The sequence below is a fragment of the Leopardus geoffroyi genome, chromosome B3, assembly GCF_018350155.1.
Source record: "Leopardus geoffroyi isolate Oge1 chromosome B3, O.geoffroyi_Oge1_pat1.0, whole genome shotgun sequence".
Taxonomy (NCBI): domain Eukaryota; kingdom Metazoa; phylum Chordata; class Mammalia; order Carnivora; family Felidae; genus Leopardus; species Leopardus geoffroyi.
The window spans coordinates 97,760,561-97,784,411 of NC_059337.1; the positions used below are offsets into that span (position 1 = coordinate 97,760,561).

Below are 23,851 nucleotides of genomic sequence, written 5' to 3' on the forward strand. Positions count from 1 at the left end.
GTTCGAGCCCCGCGTCAGGCTCTGGGCTGATTGCTCAGAGCCTGGAGCCTGTTTCCGATTCTGTGTCTCCCTCTCTCTCTGCCCCTCCCCCGTTCGTGCTCTGTCTCTCTCTGTCCCAAAAATAAATAAACGTTGAAAAAAAAAATTTAAAAAAAAATGAAACTCCAAAAGTGCCAGGAAAAAAATATAGCAGATTGTCCTTAAAATCTTGGCATGGAGCAATCCCTATCAAAAGAACACCAACATTTTTCACAGAGCTAGAGCAAACAATCCTAAAATTTGTATGGAAGCACAAAGACCCCAAATAGCCAAAGCAATCCTGAAAAAGAAAACCAAAGCTGGAGGCATCACAATTCTGGATTCAAGCTGTTTTATAAAGCTGTAATCATCAAGACAGTATGGTACAGACAGAAAAACAGACACCCAGATCAATGGAACAGAATAGAAAACCCAGAAGTGGACCCACAAACGTATGGCCAACTATTCTTTAAAGCAGTAAGGAATATCCAATGGAAAAAAGACAGTGTCTTCAGCAAATGGTGGTGGGACAGCGACCTGCAGAAGAATGAACCTGGACCACTTTCTTACACCAGACACAAAAATAAACTCAAAATGGATGGAAGACGTAAACATAAGACAAGAAGCCATCAAGAACCTCGAGGGGAAAGCAGGCAAAAACCTCTTTGACCTTGGCCTCAGCAACTTCTTACTTGACCTGTCTCCAGAGACAAGGGAAACAAAAGCAAACATGAACTATTAGGACCTCATCAAGGTAAAAACCTTCTGCGCAGAGAAGGAAATAATCAGCAAAACTAAAAGGCAACCAACAGAATGGGAGAAGATATTTGCAAATGACATATCAGCTAAAGGGTTAGTATCCAAAATCTGTAAAGAACTTACCAAACTCAACACCCAAAAAACAAATAATCCAGTGAAGAAATGGGCAAAAGACATGAATAGACACTTTTCCAAAGAAGATACCCAGATGGCTAACAGACATATGAAAAAATGCTCAACATCACTCATCATCAGGGAAATACAAATCAAAACCACAATGAGATACCACCTCATACCTGTCAGAATGGCTAAAATGAACAACTCAGGCAACAACAGATGTTGGCGAGGATGCGGAGAAAGAAGAACCCTTTTGCACTGCTGGTGGGAATGCAAACAGGTGCAGCCACCCTGGAAAATAGTATGGAGGTTTCTCAAAAAACTAAAAATAGAACTACCCTATGACCCAGAAATTGCACTACTAGGTATTTGTCCAAAGGATATAGGAGTGCTGTTTCAAAGGGGTACATGCACCCCAATGTTTATAGCAGTGCTATCAATAATAGCCAAAGTATGGAAAGAACCCAAATGTCCATCGACAGATGAATGGATAAAGAAGATGTGGTACATATATACAATGGAGTATTACTTGGTGATCAAAAAGAATGAAATCTTGCCATTTGCAACAATGTGTATGGAACTAGAGTGTATTATGCTAAGGGAAATAAGTCAGAGAAAGACAAATATCATATGGCTTCACTCATATGTGGAATTTAAGATACAAAACAGATGAACATAAGGAAAGGGAAGCAAAAATAATATAAAAGCTGGGAAGGAGACACACCATAAGATACTCTTAAATACAGAGAAGAAACTGAGGGTTGCTGAAGGAGGGGTGTTGGGTGGGGTGATGGCCTACATGGGCAATGGGTATTAAGCAGGGCACTTGTTGCTATGAGCCCTGGATGTTATATGTAAGTGATAAATCACTAAATTCTGTTCTTGAAATCATTATTACCCTATATGTTAACTAGTTTGGATGTAAATTAAGAAAATAATAATAATAATTTAAAAATCTTGGCATGGAGAAAGTTTTCCCCAAAATGGTTATAAACCCAAAATTATTAAATGAAAAGACTGACTTTTAAGATCACTTAAGAATTCAATTTTTCTGGGGGCCCCTGGGTGGCTCAGTTGGTTAAGGATCTGACTGTAGATTTCAGCTTAGGTCATAATCTCACAGGTTTGTGAGTTTGAACTCCGCGTAGGGCTCTGCACTGGCAGCTCAGAGCCTGCTTGGGATTTTCACTCTCCCTCTTTCTGCTCTATCAAAATAAATAAATGAATATTTTTAAAAATATTCTGTATGTAGTTTTCTGTATAGAAAACTATACCCAAGCTAAAAGAAAAATTGGAAAATACAAACAAAAAACAAACTGGAAGTCATATTGCAGTATTTTTAACAGGGCCTAAATCCACAAGAACTCAGAAAATCAGTAACAAAAGGACAAATAATCCAGCAGAAAAATGGACAAAGTACATAAATGAACAACTCACAGAAGAAATACAAATGGGCAAAAATTATTTTAAAGAGACATTCAACTTCACGACAATCAAAGAAATGGAGCTAAAAATAAGTACAAATGCCCAATGTGTGTTGAAGTTGTAACAACATAATTAGTGAGAGCATAAATTGGTACAGTTTTTCTGGAAGGTAGTTTGGCAATATATTTAAAATGTAAAATGGAATTTCTGCTTTGATCCAGAGTTTCCCCAAAGACAGTAAGTGTGTGTGTGTTACAACATTATTATAAAAGCAAAAACTAGAGGTCAACCTTCATGTTCACATTTGGGGATTATTTAAATCATGGTACATTTGGCCAGTGGGCCATCATGCTTCCTTTACCAAAGAAAGTTACACTTCATAGAAATATTCTACAACATATTAGTTGAATGAAAAAAAAGTTGCAGAATAGAATGTATGATCCTATTTATGTATTTTTAATAAACATGTTTATATGTGTATTAAAGCCTAGAAGGATTATACCAAATTATTATTATTTCTTCTTGCTAGAGGACAGGATTATAAGAGAACTCTCCTTTTTAAAAATACTTTCGGAGCTCATGGGTGCCTCAGTTGGTTGAGCGTTCGACTTCGGCTCAGGTCATGATCTCACAGTTCGTGGGCTTGAGCCCCGCATTGGGCTCTGTGCTGACACCTCAGAGCCTGAAGCCTGCTTTGGATTCTGTGTCTCCCTCTGTCTCTACCTCTCTCCCACTCACCTCTGTCTCTCTCTCAAAAGTAAACATAGAAAAAAATAATAATAAAAATAAAAATATTTTTGTTGGGATGCCTGGGTGGTCAGTCAGTTAGTGTCTGACTTCAGCTCAGGTCATGATCTCACAGTTCATGAGTTTGAGCCCCACGTCAGGCTCTGTGCTGATAGCTTAGAGCCTGGATCCTATTTCAGATTCTGTGTCTTCCTCTCTCTCTGCCCCTCCCCTGCCCACCTCTGTCTTTCTCTTTCTCAAAAATAAACATTAAAAAAATTTTTTAAATATATACATTTTTTAAAAAAAATTTAATATTTATTTATTATTGAGAGACAGAGAGAGACAGAGCACGAGCATGGGAGGGGCAGAGAAAGAGGGAGACACAGACTCCGAAGCAAGCTCCAGGTTCTGTGTTGTCAGCACAGAGCCCAATGGGGGGCTCGAACCCACAAACCACGAGATCATGACCTGAGCTGAAGTCAGTCACTTAACCGACTGAGCAACCCAGGTACCCCTAAAAAAATGTGGTTGTTGAATGTTTTGTAACCAAAACGATTCTTATAATCAATATAAAAAATAAAAATATTTCCATTTTAGAAAAAAATATGTTCCACAAATGGCCCTTATTATTCTGGAACATTCCAGAATGCTGAAGAATGATGCCTTCTCACCTCCTGAATTATGAGTTAAACTTGTGTACTTATGTTTGTAATTTTCTAAGAATAGGACAGTATTTTTAAAAAATCTTCAGAGGTTTGTCCTGGATCTGGAATGGCTCGCATTCTTTTATTTTGAAGCTAGAATAGCTAGCATTTTAAGGCAAAGAAACTTTGGGAAATCGTACAGCAAGTAAACCAGAGTAAAAGGAACAACAACAAAATCCCATAATATCCTCAAGGAAATCAGCTGAAAATATAAAACTAAACATGGGCCAACAGTAAAAAGTTACAGACATGAAAATGGTTTTGTTGAAAAACTGGGGAAGTTATATTGATTAAACAAGAATGATGTTGAGTATGCATTGTGAATTAACTAGGACTTTTTAATTTTCAGTCTGTGTTCTGTAACCAGATGGAATAGACACTAAGTGGAAAGATTATTTAAATTCATCTAAGGATTTAAGAATATTTTTAAAATCTTAATGCAGGTGGAGTTCATAAAATCAGCTGTTTTTAAAAGTAGCGAAGGCAGTTTTTTCCCCTTTAATCTGAGATGATCAAAAACCTTTTTATTTTGACTATTTTATTTGACTAACCTAGATTTTTCTATTTTTTTTCCCTTGCCACAGGATTCCTGTTAATGGAGAAACCCCCAAACATCGGTCATGGCATACTTTAACACCAATAGCTGATGATAAACTTTTTCTATTTGGTGGACTAAGTGCAGACAATATTCCATTAAGTAAGTCAACTAAAGTGTAGCCTACAATTATTGTCTCATTCTTTTTTCTTAATTGTATTTGATATTTAAGGTGTCTCTTTTTCAGATTTTCTGGTTTACCTTTATCCCCAACTGTATGATTGCATTAAGAATGAGAAAACCCTTTGCTTTAGTATCTTTGGCTCTCCATGTTCTCCTGTTTCCTAGATATATAGAAAAGAAAGGGTAGTTGAACCTAGATGAATTAAAGCCCCTTTCAACTATAATATTCTGTGATTCTGTGCCTTCCTGATTTTTGATCCCAGTACAGTGTAGGCTGGAATGGGGATTAGAACAGTCTTCCCCAGAAGGCTCTGGAAATATAAGGTGGGAAGGCAGTTGCTTCTCTTTCTGTTCCAGAATTGTAAAGAAAGTGCTTAGCCAGAATTTTTAAACTCCTGTCACTGCTGATCCCAATAGCTATGGTTTTGTAATGCAGGTTTTTTTTTTTTTTTTCAGCAGTAAAACTGTGGCATCAGGAAAGACAAATGACTAAGTATCCACTTCCTAGTTTGACATAGTTGATGTTTCATGTTTTCTTAACCCAGAAGTTTTCCGTGGCTAGAGGTGTTTTCATAAGAAACCTTATATACCATTAAACTCGTTTATATAATTCCATATGGAATCTGGAAACACGTATTTATTTTTCAACAAAAATGCATCAAGCATCAGCTTTGCATCCAGCAGTCTGCTGGACAACAGACAAACTCCAGAGGCTGGTTAGAGAAACAGGGGTTTCTAGCAGGGGATGTTAGTTATTGCAGATTATTATGCTTCTCCAATCTGAAGGTTCGTAATTAAAAGAGATTTGGAATCTAATAACTAACATCTATTTTTTCATTAGGGGTTGTTTAATAGAACATCTTTTTGAGCTCTACTATTTCTAATTCCTATTTGCTGATTTTGGTCATTGACCTGTGGGAAATTCTATGTCCTAACTCTTAGTCCAGTCAGTTTCCTCCTGTATAGATTTAGTGTAACATACTGGTATTACATGATACTTAGAAGTTATTTTAATCTTGTTGACTATGATAATGGCATTGTGATTATGTATGTGATAATGCCGTTGTCATTCTGGAAAAATATGTCTCCTTTTAAAAGCCATGTTTAGTGAAGTATATATGGGGAAAACGACAGGAGATCTAGGATTTGGTTTAGAATAACTGAGCCACAAAAGTAACAAAAAAGAGAAAAATGGAGAACATGTAGCAAAATCTTGATAGTTCTTGAACCTGAGATATGTGAGGGGTCATTATCATGTTCACTCTACCTCTCTATATCTTTGAAAATTTTTGTGAGAAAATATGCATAGACACAAAAGATAGCTGCATAAATATAGCATGATAAATTTGGGGGGAAATGTACAAAGACCTAATCTTAATTTCTTAACTGTCACAATATTGCAGGTGATGGTTGGATTTATAATGTCATAACAAATTGTTGGAAACAACTTACACACTTACCTAAAACAAGACCCAGGTAAATATAGAACTTAAAGAATAGTAAAATAGTTAAGAATTAATCAAGTATTAAATATAGCACTGATTTTATAGTGTTTGCCTTTAAAATTGTAAATCATCAAGAAAGATATCTTTCAAATAAGCTTGATGTTACCCAAATAATTTAATAATCATTTCAAATTATATCTGATTGTTAAAAATGGTCTATTCTGTTTTCATCCATATTTGCATATTTGAAAATGTTACTCTTTTAGGTAACTGTATAATCTTGCCTCATAAATATGAAAAGCCTAAGAAATTGGAAGTATCATATAATGTTAATATTTTTAATAAGTAGACAAAAATGGATTTGGCTTTAGTAGTTATTTGTTTTTGGAAGAGGTTTATTGCAATTTAATGAGAAAATAACTTTCATGTTAATAAAATAGATGGCAGATATTTATTTTTATTAACTGATATATTCACTTATGTAAATTTTTAAAAAAGAAACATGTTAGTTATTTGTGACATATTATAGAGAAAAAATTGTAGAAAGAGCATATTATTATTAGACTACAGTTGATCCTTGAACAACACAAGTTTGAACTGCATGGGTCCACTTATTATATGGATTTTTAAAATAAATAAAATACTATAAATATATTTTCCATATGATTTTCTTTTTTTCCCATATGGTTTTCTCTCTTTTTTTTTTTCTAAGAGAGAGAGAGAGGGAGAGGGAGAGGGAGAGGTGCGTGGGGAGGGATAGAAGTTGAGAGAGAGAATCTCAATCAGGCTCCATGCTCAGCAGGGAGCCTGACGCTGGGCTCAGTCACACGACTGTGAGATCATGACCTGAGCTGAAATCAAGAGTCAGATGCTAAGCTGACTGAGCCGCCCAGGTGCCCCATCCCATATGATTTTCTTAATTACATTTTCTTTTTTGTAATTTGAGTGTAGTCGACACATGATGTTACATTAGTTTCAGCGTACAACATAGTGATTTGGCAAGTGTATACATTGTGTTATGCTCACCACAAGAATAGCTACCGTCTGTCACCATACAATGCTACTACAGTGCCGTTGACTATATTCCCTATGCTGTACCTCTTATTCCCATGAGTTATTCATCTATTACTGGAAGCCTATATCTCCCACTTCCCTTCACCCATTTTTGAAAAATATTTATTTATTTATTTTGAGAGACAGAGAGAGAGAGAGAGTGGGGGAGGGGCAGAGAGAGAGGAAGAGAGAATCCTAAGCAGGCTCCATGCTGTCAGCACAGAGCCTGATGCAGAGCTTGATCCCACAAACCCATGAGATCCTGACCTGAGCTGAAATCAAAAGTCAGAGGCTGAACCAACTGAGCCATCCAGGCACCCCATCCCTTCACCCATTTTGCCCATCCCTCCATTCCCTTTTCCTCTGTCAGTCATCAGTTGGTTCTCTGTATTCATAGGTCTGATTTTGGTTTTTATTAGTTTGTTTATTCATTTGTTTTGTTTTGTTAAGTAACATTTTCTTTAGCTTACTTATTGTGAAAATACAGTATATAAACCATATAACATACAAAATATGTATTAATTGACTATGTTATTTGTAAGACTTCTGGTCAACAGTAGGCTATTAGTGGTTAAGTTTTCAGGATCCAAAAGTTACATGCAGATTTTCAGCTCTGTGGGGTATCAGTGCCCCAAACCTCGTGTTGTTCAAGGGTAAACTGTACAGAGAAAACAACGTTAGTATTGTAATTCTTTTTTTTTTCCTAATTTGAGTGAGTAGTATAATAAAGATATATTAATAGGAAATTGATAGAACATTTATAATCATTATAGTTAGTAATAGATTTTACTGTTTTCATGCCATGTATTTAAGGATTTTTTTGCTACAGATTATATATACTAGTGTGAAGTCAACTTAATGACATGCATTTCAGAAGTTTAATAAGTGACAATGAAGTAACTTACTTAAGAAAAAAGCCTGAAAAAAATTGTATATATTTCAGTGTGTACATCTATATTAATATGCACAAAAAATTTAGAGTTTATCATAATTACATAAGTGATTCTTATATTTTCATGTGTAGAAATTCATTGTAATGTATTATTTTAGCAATTTGGATCTTTTGAAATGTATTTTTTAACTTAAAGAATTTTATATTAAGATATGGGAGCCCAGAGTTCTAGTCCTTGCTCAGCTACTACCTAGCTTTTTGGCTTTGGGAAAGTTACTTAAAGAAACTGAGCATTAATTTCTTCATCCCATGAAATGAGGAAGCTGGACTAGAGACGTTCTTAGTTCTCTTACAGTTGTTTGATTGCATTAATATTGGGCCAAAGTGGTATTAAGAATATGTTTAATTTTTAAATTGCTCCTATTTTATAATTCTATCCTTAATAAGTAATTAGAGCAACACAACTATTATCAATAATATATTAGTTAGAACTGAGCTATGTAAAGACATTTCTTTGAATTCAGCTGATGTGTCATGTAAATAATATGCTTTATTAGAATGTTTAGGTGATAAGTTTAGAACAGCTGTGAGAGGACATAAACTATCAGTCTGTAGACAAAACATCAGGTTGCAAGCTAGATGTCAACAAAATCAAGGCAGGAAAGGCTTTCCAGTGTTCTTCGATGATGAAGTCCAGGCCAGAGTTTCCCTAAGGCAGATAAGACAGAGGCAGATCTATCTTCAGGTATGAGGTGAGGAGGATACAGTTTAGTGTAAGGAGAACATATATATGTGGATGTATACTAATTTTTATGAGTGAGAGTTTACTTAACATCTGAATACGTTTTGTGTAAACTGTTCCAAGTTATACTTTAAAATGTGAACGGCCCAATTCTCCTCTTGTAATTCTATGCAGGATTTCTCAACCTCGGCACCATTGACATTTTGGACCAAATTATTCTTTGTCATTAGTCCTTTGCAGTGTAAGATGTCTAGCAGCATCTTTGGCCTTTACCCACTAGATGCCAATAGTATTCCCCCACCCACCCACCTGGAGTTGTGACAGTCAAAAACATTGCAGATATTATCAAATGTCCCGTGGGGGCAAAAATCACCCTTGGTTGAGAACCACTGTTCCACAGTGTACCACCCTCTCCTCCAGGTCTCACTGTGGTTAGAGCAATGCTTGGGTGAAAGGCCAAGTACAAAGCCGTATCTAGTTGCCTGTGTCAGTGGCTGTCAACAAGGACCCCTGTGAAAGAAGTCCAATAAAGTATTGGCTTATAGAGCCTTAGGTACTTACTGTTGGGTCCCATGACTGTTGCCAAGGTTACACATGGCCTTCTCTCCTGGAAATTAGGCATTCCTTATATTCCATTTCCTTTATCCAGTCCCCATCCCCGACCCCACAACATAATCTGGGTGTTGATGAAGATTTATGTCAATTTATGTTCTAACATATAAGTTGGAGAATTGGGCAGAGTGTTTCCTAAATAAATCTCTTATGGCTCAGTTCTATCCTGGGTCCCGAGTGCAACTGTCCTTGAATGTGTGAGTGATTGTGTGAGGAAAGTATTTGATTTAACAAATTGTGCATAACCCTGCTGTTTGCACTTGCTAAAGTTAAGTGAAAAGGATTAATGTACTAAAAATAAGTTATGTGGTAATAAGGGGTAATGTGTAATTGTTTGGGATGTCTTTTGCTGCAGCAATTTGGTCTATTAAGAAAAGTCATCAAAACTCTCTAAGAGTCAATGTGATGACTTTGTAAATTTCTTGATTTAGCTTCTAAAATTGAGAAATTTATGTATACTTTTTTTCCTGAGAGTTAGAGCTCCCAGAAATCTTGAATTTTACAAAACTTAAGATTATTCTTTGTAAATACTGTGAAATTGGAGATGACTATGAGCTATCAGACCATTTCAAAAAGAACATTAGATGCTCTACTCTTATGAAATAACTTGTTTATTTAATAATTGAATATGTAATGCTGGTTTTTGTATTTGCTTTTGTTAATCAAGAGTTTTGGAGCACCTTCTGTGTGCAGAACACAGCATTTAGGTATTTTTGAAGAGAAGCATAAAATTAGATTACCCAGGTTCCAGCGGTGTGCTGGTAAAGGGTTAACAGCTGCTCTCCAGGAAAAGTAAAACCAAAAAGCCCAGCTTTGTAGCATTTGCTGGTTTCCATCATGGCCAGTTTCAAGCTACCAGCATGACGGCACTGAACAAGGATTGGAAGAGGGATAGGCACAGTTGGTTTCAACTAGCTGCTAAGCCACTTCCAGCCACCACTGCCAAGATTTGACCTAAGGACCTCATGTGTGGACCTTTAGAAGACCCACACATCAAAGAATTAAAGGAGTGTATAGGGCAGTTTATCTTCAAATATAAGTCAGAAGATTATAAAATGTGTACATAAATGTTGAAAGGTGCTGACCAGAGAAGGTAACAGCCAGTTAGTTTGGGTATTTGGAACACTTCCTGGGGATTTTGAGCCTGTGTTTAAGGCACTGCAAGAATGATTTATCATCCTAAGCATAAGAAATGGGGTGAGCAAAAGCCTAGAGATAGATAAACTTTTCTCTTAGGGGATGAAAATAAATGAACTTGGATGAAGTAGAGGGTTCACTGCAGGGGGGGAGGGGCCAATAATTAAAACTTGTGGGAAAAAATAGCTATTGGTTATGAATATTAGGCTAAGAAAAATGGCACAGATGCTTCCTGATCAGGACATGTCCATGGTTAAAAACATTTGAAAAATGTTATTAATCAGCTAAATGTAGCTGAGAGAGATTAGAGACAGAAAAACGAAGAACATGTTATGGTATTTTGTACTCAGAGTGATAAGTAGTAGACAGTCTAAATGTGAAGGGAATGCCAAGTTGGGTTTGACAGATGATGGGAACAGAGAACAGGAAAGAAAAGTAAAACATGATGAAAACAGTAACATGGCAGAGAGTCCTAAGAAAATTGGGGAAAGTGTCCATTTAGTAACAGGATGATCAGTTCCTTTCTAACTAATTTATTTCAGTGAGAATATCTATGAGATAAAGAGGCTAGAAAAAGGTTGGGGGGGTATAACAGAAAAGAATTATTGGGTGGGGGGTCATCTTAATTGACATGATTTAATGAGGATCTAATCTTTTAGTGATTCTCGAGGAATCTTCAAAATCTAACCTCTTTTAGGATATGCCAAAGTTCAAGTTCAGTCATGCCCATTTTGAAATAGATTAAATGTGAAAGTGTGCAATTTAAAATTGATTTATATGTAACATATGGTTTCTTTCTTCATAGTATTTTACTCTCCTTATAATTTTCAACTATAGGTTATGGCATACAGCCTGTTTGGGGAAAGAAAATGAAATAATGGTATTTGGTGGAAGCAAAGATGATTTACTTTCCTTGGATACAGTAAGAAAATTTCCTATCTAAATATTTCCTCTGAGTAGTTTTGTTATTTAAACTAAATGGCTATTTAACAAGATTGTTGATGTTCCCACATTGCAAAATATGGAAGAACATGAAATGTTACTCTGTGGTGTGACTAATCTTCAGAATGAGTGGCTTTTGTGAAGCATTTGAGGATATTTTGAGTCTACAAATCAAAATAGGTCTATTAATCTCATTAGCCAAGTTATTTTTTTTTATTTTATTTTTTATTTTTTTTTAATTTTTAATATTTATTTATTTTTGAGAGAGAGAGGAAGACAGAGTACAAGCAGGGGAGAGGCAGAGAGAAAGACACAGAATCTGAAGCAGGCTCCAGGCTCTGAGCTGTCAGCACAGAGCCCGACACGTATTTTTTTAATTAAAAAAATTTTTTTAATGTTAATTTATTTTTGAAGGAGAGAGAGACAGTGTGTGAATGGGGGGGGGGGTCAGAGAAAGAGAGAGAGAGAGAGAGGGAGACACAGAATCTGAAGCAGGCTCCAGGCTCTGAGCTGTCAGCACAGAGCCTGATGCAGGGCTCGAACACATGAACTGTGAGATCGTGACCTGAGCCGAAGTTGGACGCTTAACAGACTGAGCCACCCATGCACCCCTTTGTTTTTTTAAAAAAAATTTTAATGTTAATTTATTTCTGAAGGAGAGAGAGAATCTCATTGGTCAAATTATTAAGAAGACCTTTTAAAGGATGACTCTTCCCTTTTCTCTTTGAGTCTCACCATAGTATGGATGTTTATAATTTTATCGAATTAAAAGATTTGTAAGGTATAGTTGATACTTTATAAGAATGGATATAATGTATACGTAAACTAAGTAGAGTAATAAGTATCCATGAAATTTACTACCTCCCTCGGTAAATAGAATCAATGCTAGCTTCTCCCTCAAGAGGAAACTAGTTTGAAATTTTTAAGTGTATTTTCTCTCTACTTTATGTGTCTTTTGCCACTGCTTCACTCATTTTAATTTTAAGATTAAAGCATTGTCATTTTAAAATCTGATAAAACTAAGGCCAAAGAAATAAATGAATAGCATTTGGAGAGTGTTGTTCTTTCACTCCTAGCACCTCGGGAAGTTCAGAGCGAGGTGGCCATGCTCATACTGTGCTGTGTTGGGACAGGAGTTGGGCATTGGTTGCTCTGGTTTATATAGGACATTTGGGAATCGAGGGACTTGGAGCCATCAGGGAGAGTGTGCTCCGGCCAGAATCAGCCAAGTTGGTGCCAGCTCTCTGGTGGATATCTCTTCAGACTAGTTCTCTCTGGAGCTGCACCTGCCCAGTGGCAAACCCTGAAATGAGCTGGTTTGTCTCCAGGGGGGTTGGCTGAGTTTGCAGTTTTGGGGCCTCCAGTTTGAACGTTATGTATATTGGAAGTTTTAGAACTTTTTGGCTAAGAATTCAGTGCTTCAACAAAAGATCAAAACCACGACTTGGCATTTAATTAAAAAATAAACTTTGTGGTTTGTCTTCTTTTTCTTGGCACTAGAAATCGGTAGGATACAGAGTTTATCATTAAAACAGGAATTCTGATTAAAATCATCATAAATTATGGAATTCTAAAGACTTATTTGAAAGGATTAGGGACATTTTCTGCCGACTCTTCCACATTACTTTCAGATGAAAGAATCATTATTCAAAAAATCTTCTGGATCTGAGATTTCCAGATGGGACCCTTTGCGAAAGAGAGACAAGAGAAAGAGATCTTAAAATAAGAGTCATTTGGAAGAGAAAAGTTCTGCTTAAAAAACAAAAAAAAGCTTGAAAACCACTACTTTTCTCATTTTGAACTCACTGTTCTAAGAGAAAAACATGTTTCTGAGTTTTAAATTTGCAGTTGTATAGGTTGTGGTTAGGTAGAAATTTGGTCGCTGAAAAAAGGTAGCAATGTACCCAAAGTTTGTGTGGATAGCAGGTGTTTATATGTATATGTATGGTGTGTGTGTGTGTGTGTGTGTGTGTGTGTGTGTGTGTGAGTAAATAGCTAGAGGGAGATTTTTTTGCTGCTTTATGTAATCTCTGTTACATTTACAAAAAGAAAATATTTAATTATTAATGCAATTTTATTATTTTGAACACCTTTATAATTCTTTTTTTTATGTTGATTAGGGCCACTGTAATGATTTACTGATCTTTCAAACACAGCCCTATTCACTACTCAGGTAAGTATTTTCATTATATATACATATTTATAATGCTATTATTATAGGATAATTTCTTTCGTCTTCCTTTTTGGGAAGCATTATAATTTTTCAGGTAGATTAGGATTTGAACGTAATAAAATACATTTACATCTTCCGAAAAGTATAGTCAAATTTGTAATAGTGAACCATACACCAATGTGATTTTTAAAAATTAAAATATGCAGTATAATCATTTTTATTTTGTGCATAAAATTGCATTTAGTTCATATGGGAGTATTAAACACACTGTATTTCCTTGATTTAAGTCTGAAGTTTTTCATATTTTAACTCTTAGGAAATCAGTGTATCCAATAATAGACACACATACATATATATGCATTTACTTTAGTAGAATTTCTTTTTTAACACCAAATCTGTTATTAAGTTGATGGTATGACGTGATGTCTTAATTCACACACGCTTGCTTGCTTGCTTGCTTGCTTATTTATTTATTTATTTATTTATTTATTTAAATTTATTTTGAGAGAGAAAGGGAGTATGTGAGCTGTGGGAGGGGCAGAGAGGGAGAGAGAGAGAATCCACACTCAGAGCAGAGCCTGACTCGAGGTTTGAACCCGTGAACTGTGGTATCAAGACCTGAGCCAAAATCAAGAGTTGAATCCTTAACTGACTGAGCCACCCAGGCGCCCCTCGAATATCCTTGCTTTACATTTTTTTTTTTTATGTTTTTATTTATTTTTGAGACAGAGAGAGAAAGAACATGAGCAGGGTCGGGGCAGACACAGAATCCAAAGCAGGCTCCAGGCTCTGAGCTGTCAGCACAGAGCCTGACGCGGGGCTTGAACTCACAGACTGTGAGATCATGACCTGAGCTGAAGTCAGACGCTTAACCGACTGAGCCACCCAGGTGCCCCTATTCTTGCTTTAAAAGGAGTATATACGAGGGATAGTTGGAAGATTGGGGAAGAAGCCCCTGTCTCTGTCTGAGAGTCAGGAGGAAGGTTCTGAGCGAAGTAGAAGTGGCCCAGTGAACAAGTGTGGTGTTTTATGCAGGAGGAATAACACGGGTGAAGGCACATGAGAGAGACATATGTGTTGTATGTCAAGGAGTAGGCTGTAACTTCCAGACGTTCTACAACTTGGACCACTTCAAAACCATTGGACCAGCTCAAACTGGACCATCCTAATATCTTTCATAACTGCTCCTTCTCTTATTTCAGTGGTTCCTTCTGTTACTGCACATTAGAATCTCATAGGGAACCTCAAAAAGTATTGATGCCTGTGTTCCATGCCCACATGTTATGATTTAATTGATCTGGGGTGTGGCCTGAACTTAGGAATTGTTGAAAGACCCCAGGATAATTCTAATGTGCAGGCAGAGTTTGGAAGTTGCTGATGTAATGATTATACTGCCTTGTATTATTACTTGCCTTTTGCTGTGAACGGAACTACTTTCCCAAAGTAGGTTGCAAGTTCCTTATATACAAGGACCAAAAAATATAGTATTGGAGTGCCTACCATGGGCAGGCACTGTGCTATAAAATGCAAAGTCATGATCTTCCCCTTGAATTGCTAATAATACAGAAGGCAGGGTTTCAACAACTATAAAAGAAAAATAATGTTGCTTTAAGAGTAACATATACGAAGTTAATGAGACTCGTGGAAGAGAAGGCCCTCTGTCCACGTGGTTAAGATGGTGAAGGTTAGGGGAGTCTTTGCGTAAGAGGGAGGGTTCGAGACAATTTGCTATGAACAAGCAGTGCATGGGGGTTAGTACAAGATATGCGAGTGCGGTATGTTCTGAAAACTGAATTCCTGAATATTCCTGAGACAAACAAATGAGGTAGGGAGTTGGACAAGAAATCAGCAACCATATATCATCCAGAGCCTTGTGTTTCATGAAGATAAGTTTACATTATCTAGTAGATCAAGAAGCATTGACTAATTTGGAGCAGAGGAATGAGATGTTAGTATTACAAATTAGATGTTATACATACAAAAATAGATGTTAATTGACTATGTCATCTGTAAGGTTTCCTATCAACAGTAGGCTATTAGCAATTAAATTTGGGGAGAGTCAAAAGTTATATGTGGACTTTCTACTGCATGGGACCTTGCTACCCCAACCCTCTCACTGTTGAAACTATATTTATTGATACGCTGAGGAGAAGAACCAGCTGTTGGAAACACAAGAAAATGGGGCGCCTGGGTGGCTCAGTAGGTTTAACCTCTGACTCTTGACTTTGGCTCAGGTCATGATCTCAGGGTTGGTGAGTTCAAGCCCCGTACTGAGATCTGCGCTCACAGCACTGAGCCTGCTTGGGATTCCTACTCCCCCCTCTCTGCTCCTCCCTAGCTTGCTGTCTATCTCTCTCAAAATAAATAAAAATAAACTTAGAAAAAAAAACACACAAGAAAATGAAGGAAAAATTGGTGCAGCGGGGTCTCGAGGAGGTGGGTTTTAGTGAACAGGTAATTGAATTAGTCGTTGAGTAGAGCAAAAATACTTTTTAAATAATGAAAGTAGGGATGTAGAGGCAGATGAATTTGTTGGCCAGAGGGCAAAGCACTGAGAAAGAGTAGTTGGTAGCAAGGTAAGAAAGAGGAGAGGTGAGGACATGGACTTAGGAGTGGAGAAGATTTGAAATCACTGCTGCAGTGGCTTTGAGAAGATACCGACAGGGCTGTATAACACAGCACTGCAGAACACTCGGGGCTCAGCTGAGACCTCAGAGAATTGAAGGGATGGGCCCTGTCTGCGGAAGCTGGTTTTCTCCAGCCCCACTGAGCAGGTGGCTGCTGCAGAAAGGAGCTGGCTGACTGAATTCTCCCGTGGTTGGAGTTTAGCCAGGGTGATGTAACAGAGGGACAGCGGAGACGGGGATGAAAGTTTCTGGCAAGAGAATGAAGTGCAGATGGACCGGGCTGGGAAGGAAAGGAAGCTGAGAACGGAGGGGACTTACTGTCTGGAGAACTGGGAAGAGCGAAGGGAGTGCGCATAGGAAAAGGATGTAAGGCTTCTGGTCCCTCCTAGAGGAGAGTCTGGAAGTGGAAGGTTTTAGAGGCAGAACTGTCCTGAGGTTATAAAGACTCAAAAGAGTTTTCCACACGAAGTTCTCAACAACAGGGGCCGGGGGGGGGGGGGGGGGGGGGGGGGGGGGGGGAGGGTGCACCACCTGCAGGTGAAATGACAGCAGCCTGGAGCGACAACAAATACTCGAGTAGCTCCTGGACTGTGTTAACGGAGACACAGGAGAAGCGGCACTCTTTTCTCAAGAAGGCTGCAGGCTACGCACTTTTCTTAGATTTCAGTTAAAGCAAGGGCAGGAAGTCAGAGGAAGCGGAGGTGTTTGCGGACACAGCTGGTGTTCTAAAAAGCACAGAGTTTGGAAGGAAGATAAACAATGATGGGGAAGGTGGACCAGCATAGAAATGAGAGAAAGGCACAGCACAGACTGGATGGGCTTGTGTTTGGGGCTGGGACTGAGTGTGACTATCAGTCAGGCTTCTTGGTGTCACCCTTTGCCCCTAGCACAGTGCTTCTGCGAATGCGTACACTCCCTTTCACACCCTTTTCATGCTGGGCTCATTTTGATGCATCGGAACTTGAATTAAAAACAAAAACCAAAAAACCCGTTGACTATAGCAGGAATTCAGTGGTATTCTTGCGTTGAGGTGTATTCACCACAACCAGTGGCCCACAGTGTAGCCAGAGCAATCTTTTTGTTTTAAATTATTTAATAATAAAGGATTCCTTTTATTTTAAATTATTTTAAATTCTATTTAAATTTTAAATTTAAGTCAGAAGGCGTTTGGCACCTACTGTGTTGAGGCAGTGGAAACAAATAGGAATTTGCCGCAGAGGCTCCTCATCTCAAGATACTTGTCTGATCTAATGTATTTGTGGGATCATGCTCATCGTACATTTGGATACATATATAGGTTTAAGATGAAATACCGTTGGTGCTTATTCTGATAAAAAAATAAGATGTATTTACCAAGAAAACTCACACAGTATGAAAGGTATATGGTAAAAAAAAAAATCACCTTTGAGCCATCGTCCACAATGATCTTTGTTAAGAGTTTGCTGTTTATCCTTCCACATTTTTTTTTATTTTTTTTTTAACGTTTATTTATTTATCTATTTATTTATTTATTTATTTATTTATTTATATTTTTTTTCAACGTTTATTTATTTTTGGGACAGAGAGAGACAGAGCATGAACGGGGGAGGGGCAGAGAGAGAGGGAGACACAGAATCGGAAACAGGCTCCAGGCTCTGAGCCATCAGCCCAGAGCCTGATGCGGGGCTCGAACTCACGGACCGCGAGATCGTGACCTGGCTGAAGTCGGACGCTTAACCGACTGCGCCACCCAGGCGCCCCTAACGTTTATTTATTTTTGAGACAGAGAGAGACAGAGCATGAACGGGGGAGGGGCAGAGAGAGAGGGAGACACAGAATCGGAAACAGGCTCCAGGCTCTGAGCCATCAGCCCAGAGCCTGATGCGGGGCTCGAACTCACGGACCGCGAGATCGTGACCTGGCTGAAGTCGGACGCTTAACCGACTGCGCCACCCAGGCGCCCCTAACGTTTATTTATTTTTGAGACAGAGAGAGACAGAGCATGAACGGGGGAGGGGCAGAGAGAGAGGGAGACACAGAATCGGAAACAGGCTCCAGGCTCTGAGCCATCAGCCCAGAGCCCGACGCGGGGCTCGAACTCACAGTCCGTGAGATCGTGACCTGAGCTGAAGTCGGATGCCCAACCGACTGAGCCACCCAGGCGCCCCTATCCTTCCACACTTTAAAATGAAAACTGTTGTGGTTTTAACCATGCTAAGAGGCCACTGGAACCTTGAGAGCAGTATACATATGCATGTGTGTGCTCACGTGTGCGTGTGTGTCTAAAGGGTCAAAGTATGCATCCTGTTTATAATCTGCTTTTGAGACTCGTACTGTGGGTATCTGTCATGTAAACATATAATCATTCAGTGATTTATAAACCTATATTTATGTTCGTAATGGCTGTCCAGTGTTCTGTTTCATAGAAGTACAATTTCTTTACTAGCGTATTGATACTTATTTAGGATAGCTCAATTGGGGGCTATTATTAGAAATTTTGTGTTGTCATATTCCTGTATATGCTTTTGGAAAACTTGCATGTCTCCTCAGGAGAAACTCCTAGAAGGGCTGTTGGTGGATCAAGGCACGTGCACATTTTATACTGTGATGATCACGCAGTGGCTCCCACTGCCTTAGGCAAACCGCACATTCCTTACTGTGGTGTTCAGGGCCTCCACCTGTCTCTCTACCTCATTTCCCGCCATGTCCCGCTCTTGCCATTCTCTAGCTATATTTGAACCACTCAGTTCCAGTTTCTGGAATAAATCTTATATCTCATTTCTAGGGCTTTGCAGGTGTGTGTCCTGTATCATGAATAATTTGTTGAGACTCTCAAGGTCTCGGCTTGGACATCCCATCTGGAAGGTTTCCCTGGCTGGCTGTGGTTGTCTTCGCTATTTTCCATCTGGTTCCCCTAGAACCCTCTATCTGTCAAGGCCATTTCATGTTATCCCAGTCTCAACATTGTTTATCCTCACTAAATCGTAATCTGCCTGAAAGCCGAAATAGGGTTTTTCTCAGTATTGGATTTCCTGCTCCTAAATAAGCTCCTAAATAGTGCACACGAATAAATATTTGTTGAATCAGTGAATGAATAGCATTGACAGAGTCCATCTCCTCATCTGACTTGTTCCTTCTCCCTGGTGGAAGGGACACAGGAGCTATTGTGTTAACATAGCCGCAGAGTTAAACTTACATCAAGTGTAAGATTTGTGTCATTCACCTGCACATCTCCCGTGTCTGTGTACAACGTTTTCACTCTCCTTGCTTAGAGTTTTCACAGAGAGAAAAGTCTTCCTGAAAGTATGGAAGATATAAATATCTAAATCCTTGTAAAAATGACAACTGAGGTTAAGTACAGCAGAATCAAGTGAATTTATTTTTAAAACTTTTTTTTTTTAATTTTTTTAACGTTTATTTATTTTTGAGACAGAGAGAGACAGAGCATGAACGGGGGAGGGTCAGAGAGAGGGAGACACAGAATCGGAAGCAGGCTCCAGGCTCTGAGCCATCAGCCCAGAGCCCCACGCGGGGCTCGAACTCACGGACCGTGAGATCGTGACCTGAGCTGAAGTCGGACGCTTAACCGACTGAGCCACCCAGGCGCCCCTATTTTTAAAACTTTTAAAAAAGATTTGCTTCCCTGTTTGATTTAAAGCTTATCAGTTGAAATAGATGCTTTTTTGATAGCTCATCAAGTTTCTTTCGGTTTTAAAATGCAAAACCTTCTTCAAAGTAGCTTAAGATAAAAAGGGAGTTGTATTTGGAAGGATTCTACGAGGTAGTAGAATCAGAGGGGAAAAATGACCACCCAGACTCCCAGGAAGGGAGAACCTCATGTGGGCTCTCGTTGGCTCTTTCTGCATTGCTGTTCCATTCTTCTCTTCAGACCTTGGGGTCAGTGTCAGTCACTAAGTCACATGTGCCAGTGAAGTGAGTTACAGTGCGGGGGGTGGGGGTGGGGGTGGGGTGGACCGGGTCACTTGGCGTAAAAATGGATGTTAGATGCTTCATCTTGGGGCGATGGAAGAAAAAGACAGTTCTCAGAGAAGAGTAAGTGGTTATTGGACTAGGAGGATAAATGAAAAATGATCTGCTACAGACTAACATGCTTTGAAATTAAATCTGAATCTTTTCTGTTTAAATAACATTATGCATGGTGCATAGTAAGTTGAAATTTCTGTTTCCATGGGCTTTTGGTCAGATATGGCCTTGAGGCTATAAAAATATACAATTATTGTGGTGCTCTGGGAAGCACACGTATCCTATCACGTTCCAAACAATACAGAGGAAATATGTTATCATGTAACAATTTTATAATAATTTTTTTAAGAATACTTACCTATAAATATTTTATAAGTTCAGATTCAAAAACTAATAATTCTGTAATATTTTATTTACAGGTCATGCCTAGACTGCATTGGTAAAAATGCTATAGTTTTAGAAAGTCAGATATCTTTATTACCTCCTAAACTTCTGCAACAAGTGCTCAAAAACATAACATTCTGGACTGCAGCTAATCACCGAGAAGAACAAAGAATCCAAAAAGAAGAAACTGAAAATAAGTATCAGTGGATCAGTAGCAATTAAGTTGTCATATACTCTCTATATTTAATATGTGTACACATTTTAATCAGACTGTATATTTACCACCACCCCCCCCAAAATTGGAGGATGTAGAAGATAAAATTTGAAACAAAAATGCTATGTCCTAGTGATTATAGGCCATGGAATATATGGGAATAAGATGTTAATGGAAGATTATATTTTATATTTGTAAACTAATTTCCTAATTAGCTGCAGGAAGAAATATACTTTCTGAAAGTACGTACAATTGTAAGAGATTTTAACTCACTGTGTACTCTTTACTGAAAAGTTTATATGAATTTGAGGAGAATGAGAAATCAGCCCAAGGACTTAAGAAATCCCCCAACATAATAATAGATAAAAATACTATACATCAACTTTCAGAAAGAATGGATTTTCTCAAGCCACTTAAACATTATCTAAAGTTTCTCATTAAGTAACCCAGTAATTTAAAAACTTCTCCTTCAATAACTGATGCAGCTGGGCAAAATGATAAAATAGGCAAGCGCCGATATGGATTAAATAGCGGACTCCTACCCTTTAGCCCTTACCTAGTAAAGTCTTATTAAGCTTCATTGTAACTTGTCCCCACCTTTATTTGAATAGCAGAATAAATGCCTTCAGTTGTCTTTCATTACCCCTAAGTTACTAGCTAATCCAACTTTATAAAGACCATGCTTTAAAGTGTCTAAAGTGGAGATTAACTTATCATACAGACTTTGAAATATGGGGAAACAGTAGATATATTAGCTTTTGAGACACATCAAAATATATTTTTGCCCTGGAAGAATGCTTCTAAAGTAGTTTCTGCAAGTAATGAAATGGGATGGTAACTTAGTAATTTGCCTTTATAGAAACCCTGCTATTTGGCCCATAGGGAAATATGTTGTCTTCCTATTTATTTTCAGTATTACCTGCCTATACAGAAATAGCATCCTATATTTATATTCCTTTAGCCAGTACTTTTGCCATAATTAAGAAGTTACTCATATTATCACAGTTATACACTTTCATTGAATTACTAATAACAATGAATTATTAAGAAGCTCAGTATATAAAATTATTCTCCCTAACACCACCATTCAAGTTATCTCTAAAATTTAAAATACTAGAGAGAATATATTTCTATATTGAAATATATATGTAATTTATAATAATTATAGTAGTTTGTAGTATCTCATTAAATTTTAGATATATTTTATATATATGTACCATATTTTGGATGTGTAAAGGCTTCTATTTATGTATTGAAATACTTTGTGCTTACATTTTATTTATTATACAAACTCTATAGATATACTATTTTCCGAGTTTTGTTAGTGTAAACCAGTCATTAGAGTTGATTGTGCAAACAAGATTTCAGTATAAGTTTTCTTTTTCTTTTCTTTTTTTACTATTTTTAGGCTGAAAACAGATTTAAAAAAAGGATCTCACAGGCAATATACATCCTAGAAGTAATTATTACCATGAACTTCTGTTATCAGCATTTTTTAAGGGGAAAAAATATGAAAACCTATTGGATAGGGATACATGACATTGAATTGAATGAACATCTTTTAAAGTGTAGATTATGGGAATTTAAATTCTAGATTAGGCAGACACCTCTCTAACCTCTTAGAAAAACACTTCTGGTTTTAAATGGTTTACTTGGAATGTTAAAAGTTGGATTCGCCCCCTCGAAACACACTGGCGTTTAGGCTTCAAGAGAAATCTGTTGCCTGTGGCACACAAAACCGGTGCTGCTCTTTTTTGACTTAATATACTGTGCTGCTTCAATAGTACGAGTGGCAGGAAATTCTGATCCTTACCTGCAAGTTCCACAAGTTGACTTCAACCAGGTTTTGCTTCTCTTCTGTTAGGAGCTGTAGAAATTCTGGGAGCCTGCAAAGCTCGTTTCAAAACCTCAAAGCCAAGCATTATTAATCCTTCACTTCTCGCTAGCTGATGGTTTCCTATCAACTCTTGTGCTGCTGACCTCCATGGTGTAGAGGAGCCAAAGACACTGACAGCCTCAGAACTTTCGGAACTCCCCTTGTGGGCTCTCTGTTCGGAAAACAATTCTGCAGGGGTTGATAGTTTTTTTTCAGGTGGTTCACAAAATAGGTTTCCAATCTTGTCCTCAAGGAGAAAGGATTTCTGGCCATCTTTATTTTGTCTTTCAGGATATTTTTCCAGTTGTCAGGAAGGATTCTTTTGAGTATTAATCATCTTTAGTGTGATACAGTAAATAGCCCATCTAAGTTAGTGTACATTTTTTTCCCCAAATAGTGTCTTTGCACACATACCCTTAAAAAACGATTAGCCTTTGGATAAAAGCTTAAAAGTATTCTTTAGAACTTTTTACTTTCAGTCCAGGATGAAGTGGTGCTTTCCCTAATACCTTATTTATATTGTACGTGTATGTGAGAGAGAAATAATATAAACTCACGAATTTTCGGGGTAGTACGTACTGTCTGACAAAAAAAATTTTGACTTCAGAAAATTTCAAAAGAAGCAATTTTAAGAAACATAATGCTCCCTGTCCACCTTGTGTATGTGTGTGTGTATGTGCGTGCGTGCACATGCATATGCGCACACCTGTTTTCTCATTGTATTAATGTGATTCTACTGGAATTTCTGGTTTGATGAGGTTACCATACAGTCCAGCCTGTGGGTACAGCAAGGTCATTCTTTATCACCCTGTTACAGACTGAATGTGTTTCCCCCAAATTCATATACTGAAACCCTGCTCCTCAATCAATGTAGTAGTATTTGGAGGTGGAGTCTTTGGAGGTAATTAGGTTTAGATGAGGTCATGAGGGTGACGACCCCGTGATGGGATTGTTGTCCTTATAAAGGGCAGAAATCAGAGCTCACTCTTCTCCTGCCATGTCAGGATGCAAGCCCATGAAAAGGGCTCCCACCTAGGGTCGAATCTGCCAGCACCTTGATCTTGGACTTCCCAGCCTCTAGAACTGTGAGAAATAAATGTCTGTTGTTCACACCATCTGGTCTGTGGTATTTTGTTGTATCAGCCAAGCTAAGATGCGCCTGCGGTCCAAAACTTACATTAGGGTTCATTCACTCTTGGTGGTATACATCCTACAGGTTTAGACAGAAGTATAACATGTATCTATCATTATAGTAGCATATAAAATAGTTTCACTGCCCTAAAATTCCTCTGTGCTCTGCCCATTCATTTCTCCCTCCCCA

General features: G+C 37.9%; 1 protein-coding gene and 1 long non-coding RNA gene across 4 annotated transcripts in view; one reads left to right on the top strand and one right to left on the bottom strand.

The window, feature by feature from the left end:
- KLHDC1 (kelch domain containing 1) overlaps nucleotides 1-23,645 on the top strand; it is a 55,818-nt gene extending 32,173 nt beyond the window's left edge. For all 3 annotated transcript variants that reach the window (XM_045450905.1, XM_045450906.1, XM_045450907.1), the window contains exons 9-13: nucleotides 4,337-4,449; nucleotides 5,874-5,946; nucleotides 11,189-11,273; nucleotides 13,414-13,466; nucleotides 20,476-23,645. In XM_045450905.1, the coding sequence (XP_045306861.1) occupies nucleotides 4,337-4,449; nucleotides 5,874-5,946; nucleotides 11,189-11,273; nucleotides 13,414-13,466; nucleotides 20,476-20,662 (511 nt within the window). In that variant the 3' untranslated portion in view covers nucleotides 20,663-23,645. The remainder of the gene's footprint in view (nucleotides 1-4,336; nucleotides 4,450-5,873; nucleotides 5,947-11,188; nucleotides 11,274-13,413; nucleotides 13,467-20,475) is intronic.
- On the bottom strand, nucleotides 8,391-9,212 carry LOC123583796. Its single transcript, XR_006705000.1, has 2 exons — nucleotides 9,164-9,212; nucleotides 8,391-8,569 (listed from the first exon to the last, which is right to left on the bottom strand). It is a non-coding gene; the product is annotated as an uncharacterized LOC123583796 (long non-coding RNA).
- Nucleotides 23,646-23,851: the final 206 nt, after the last annotated feature.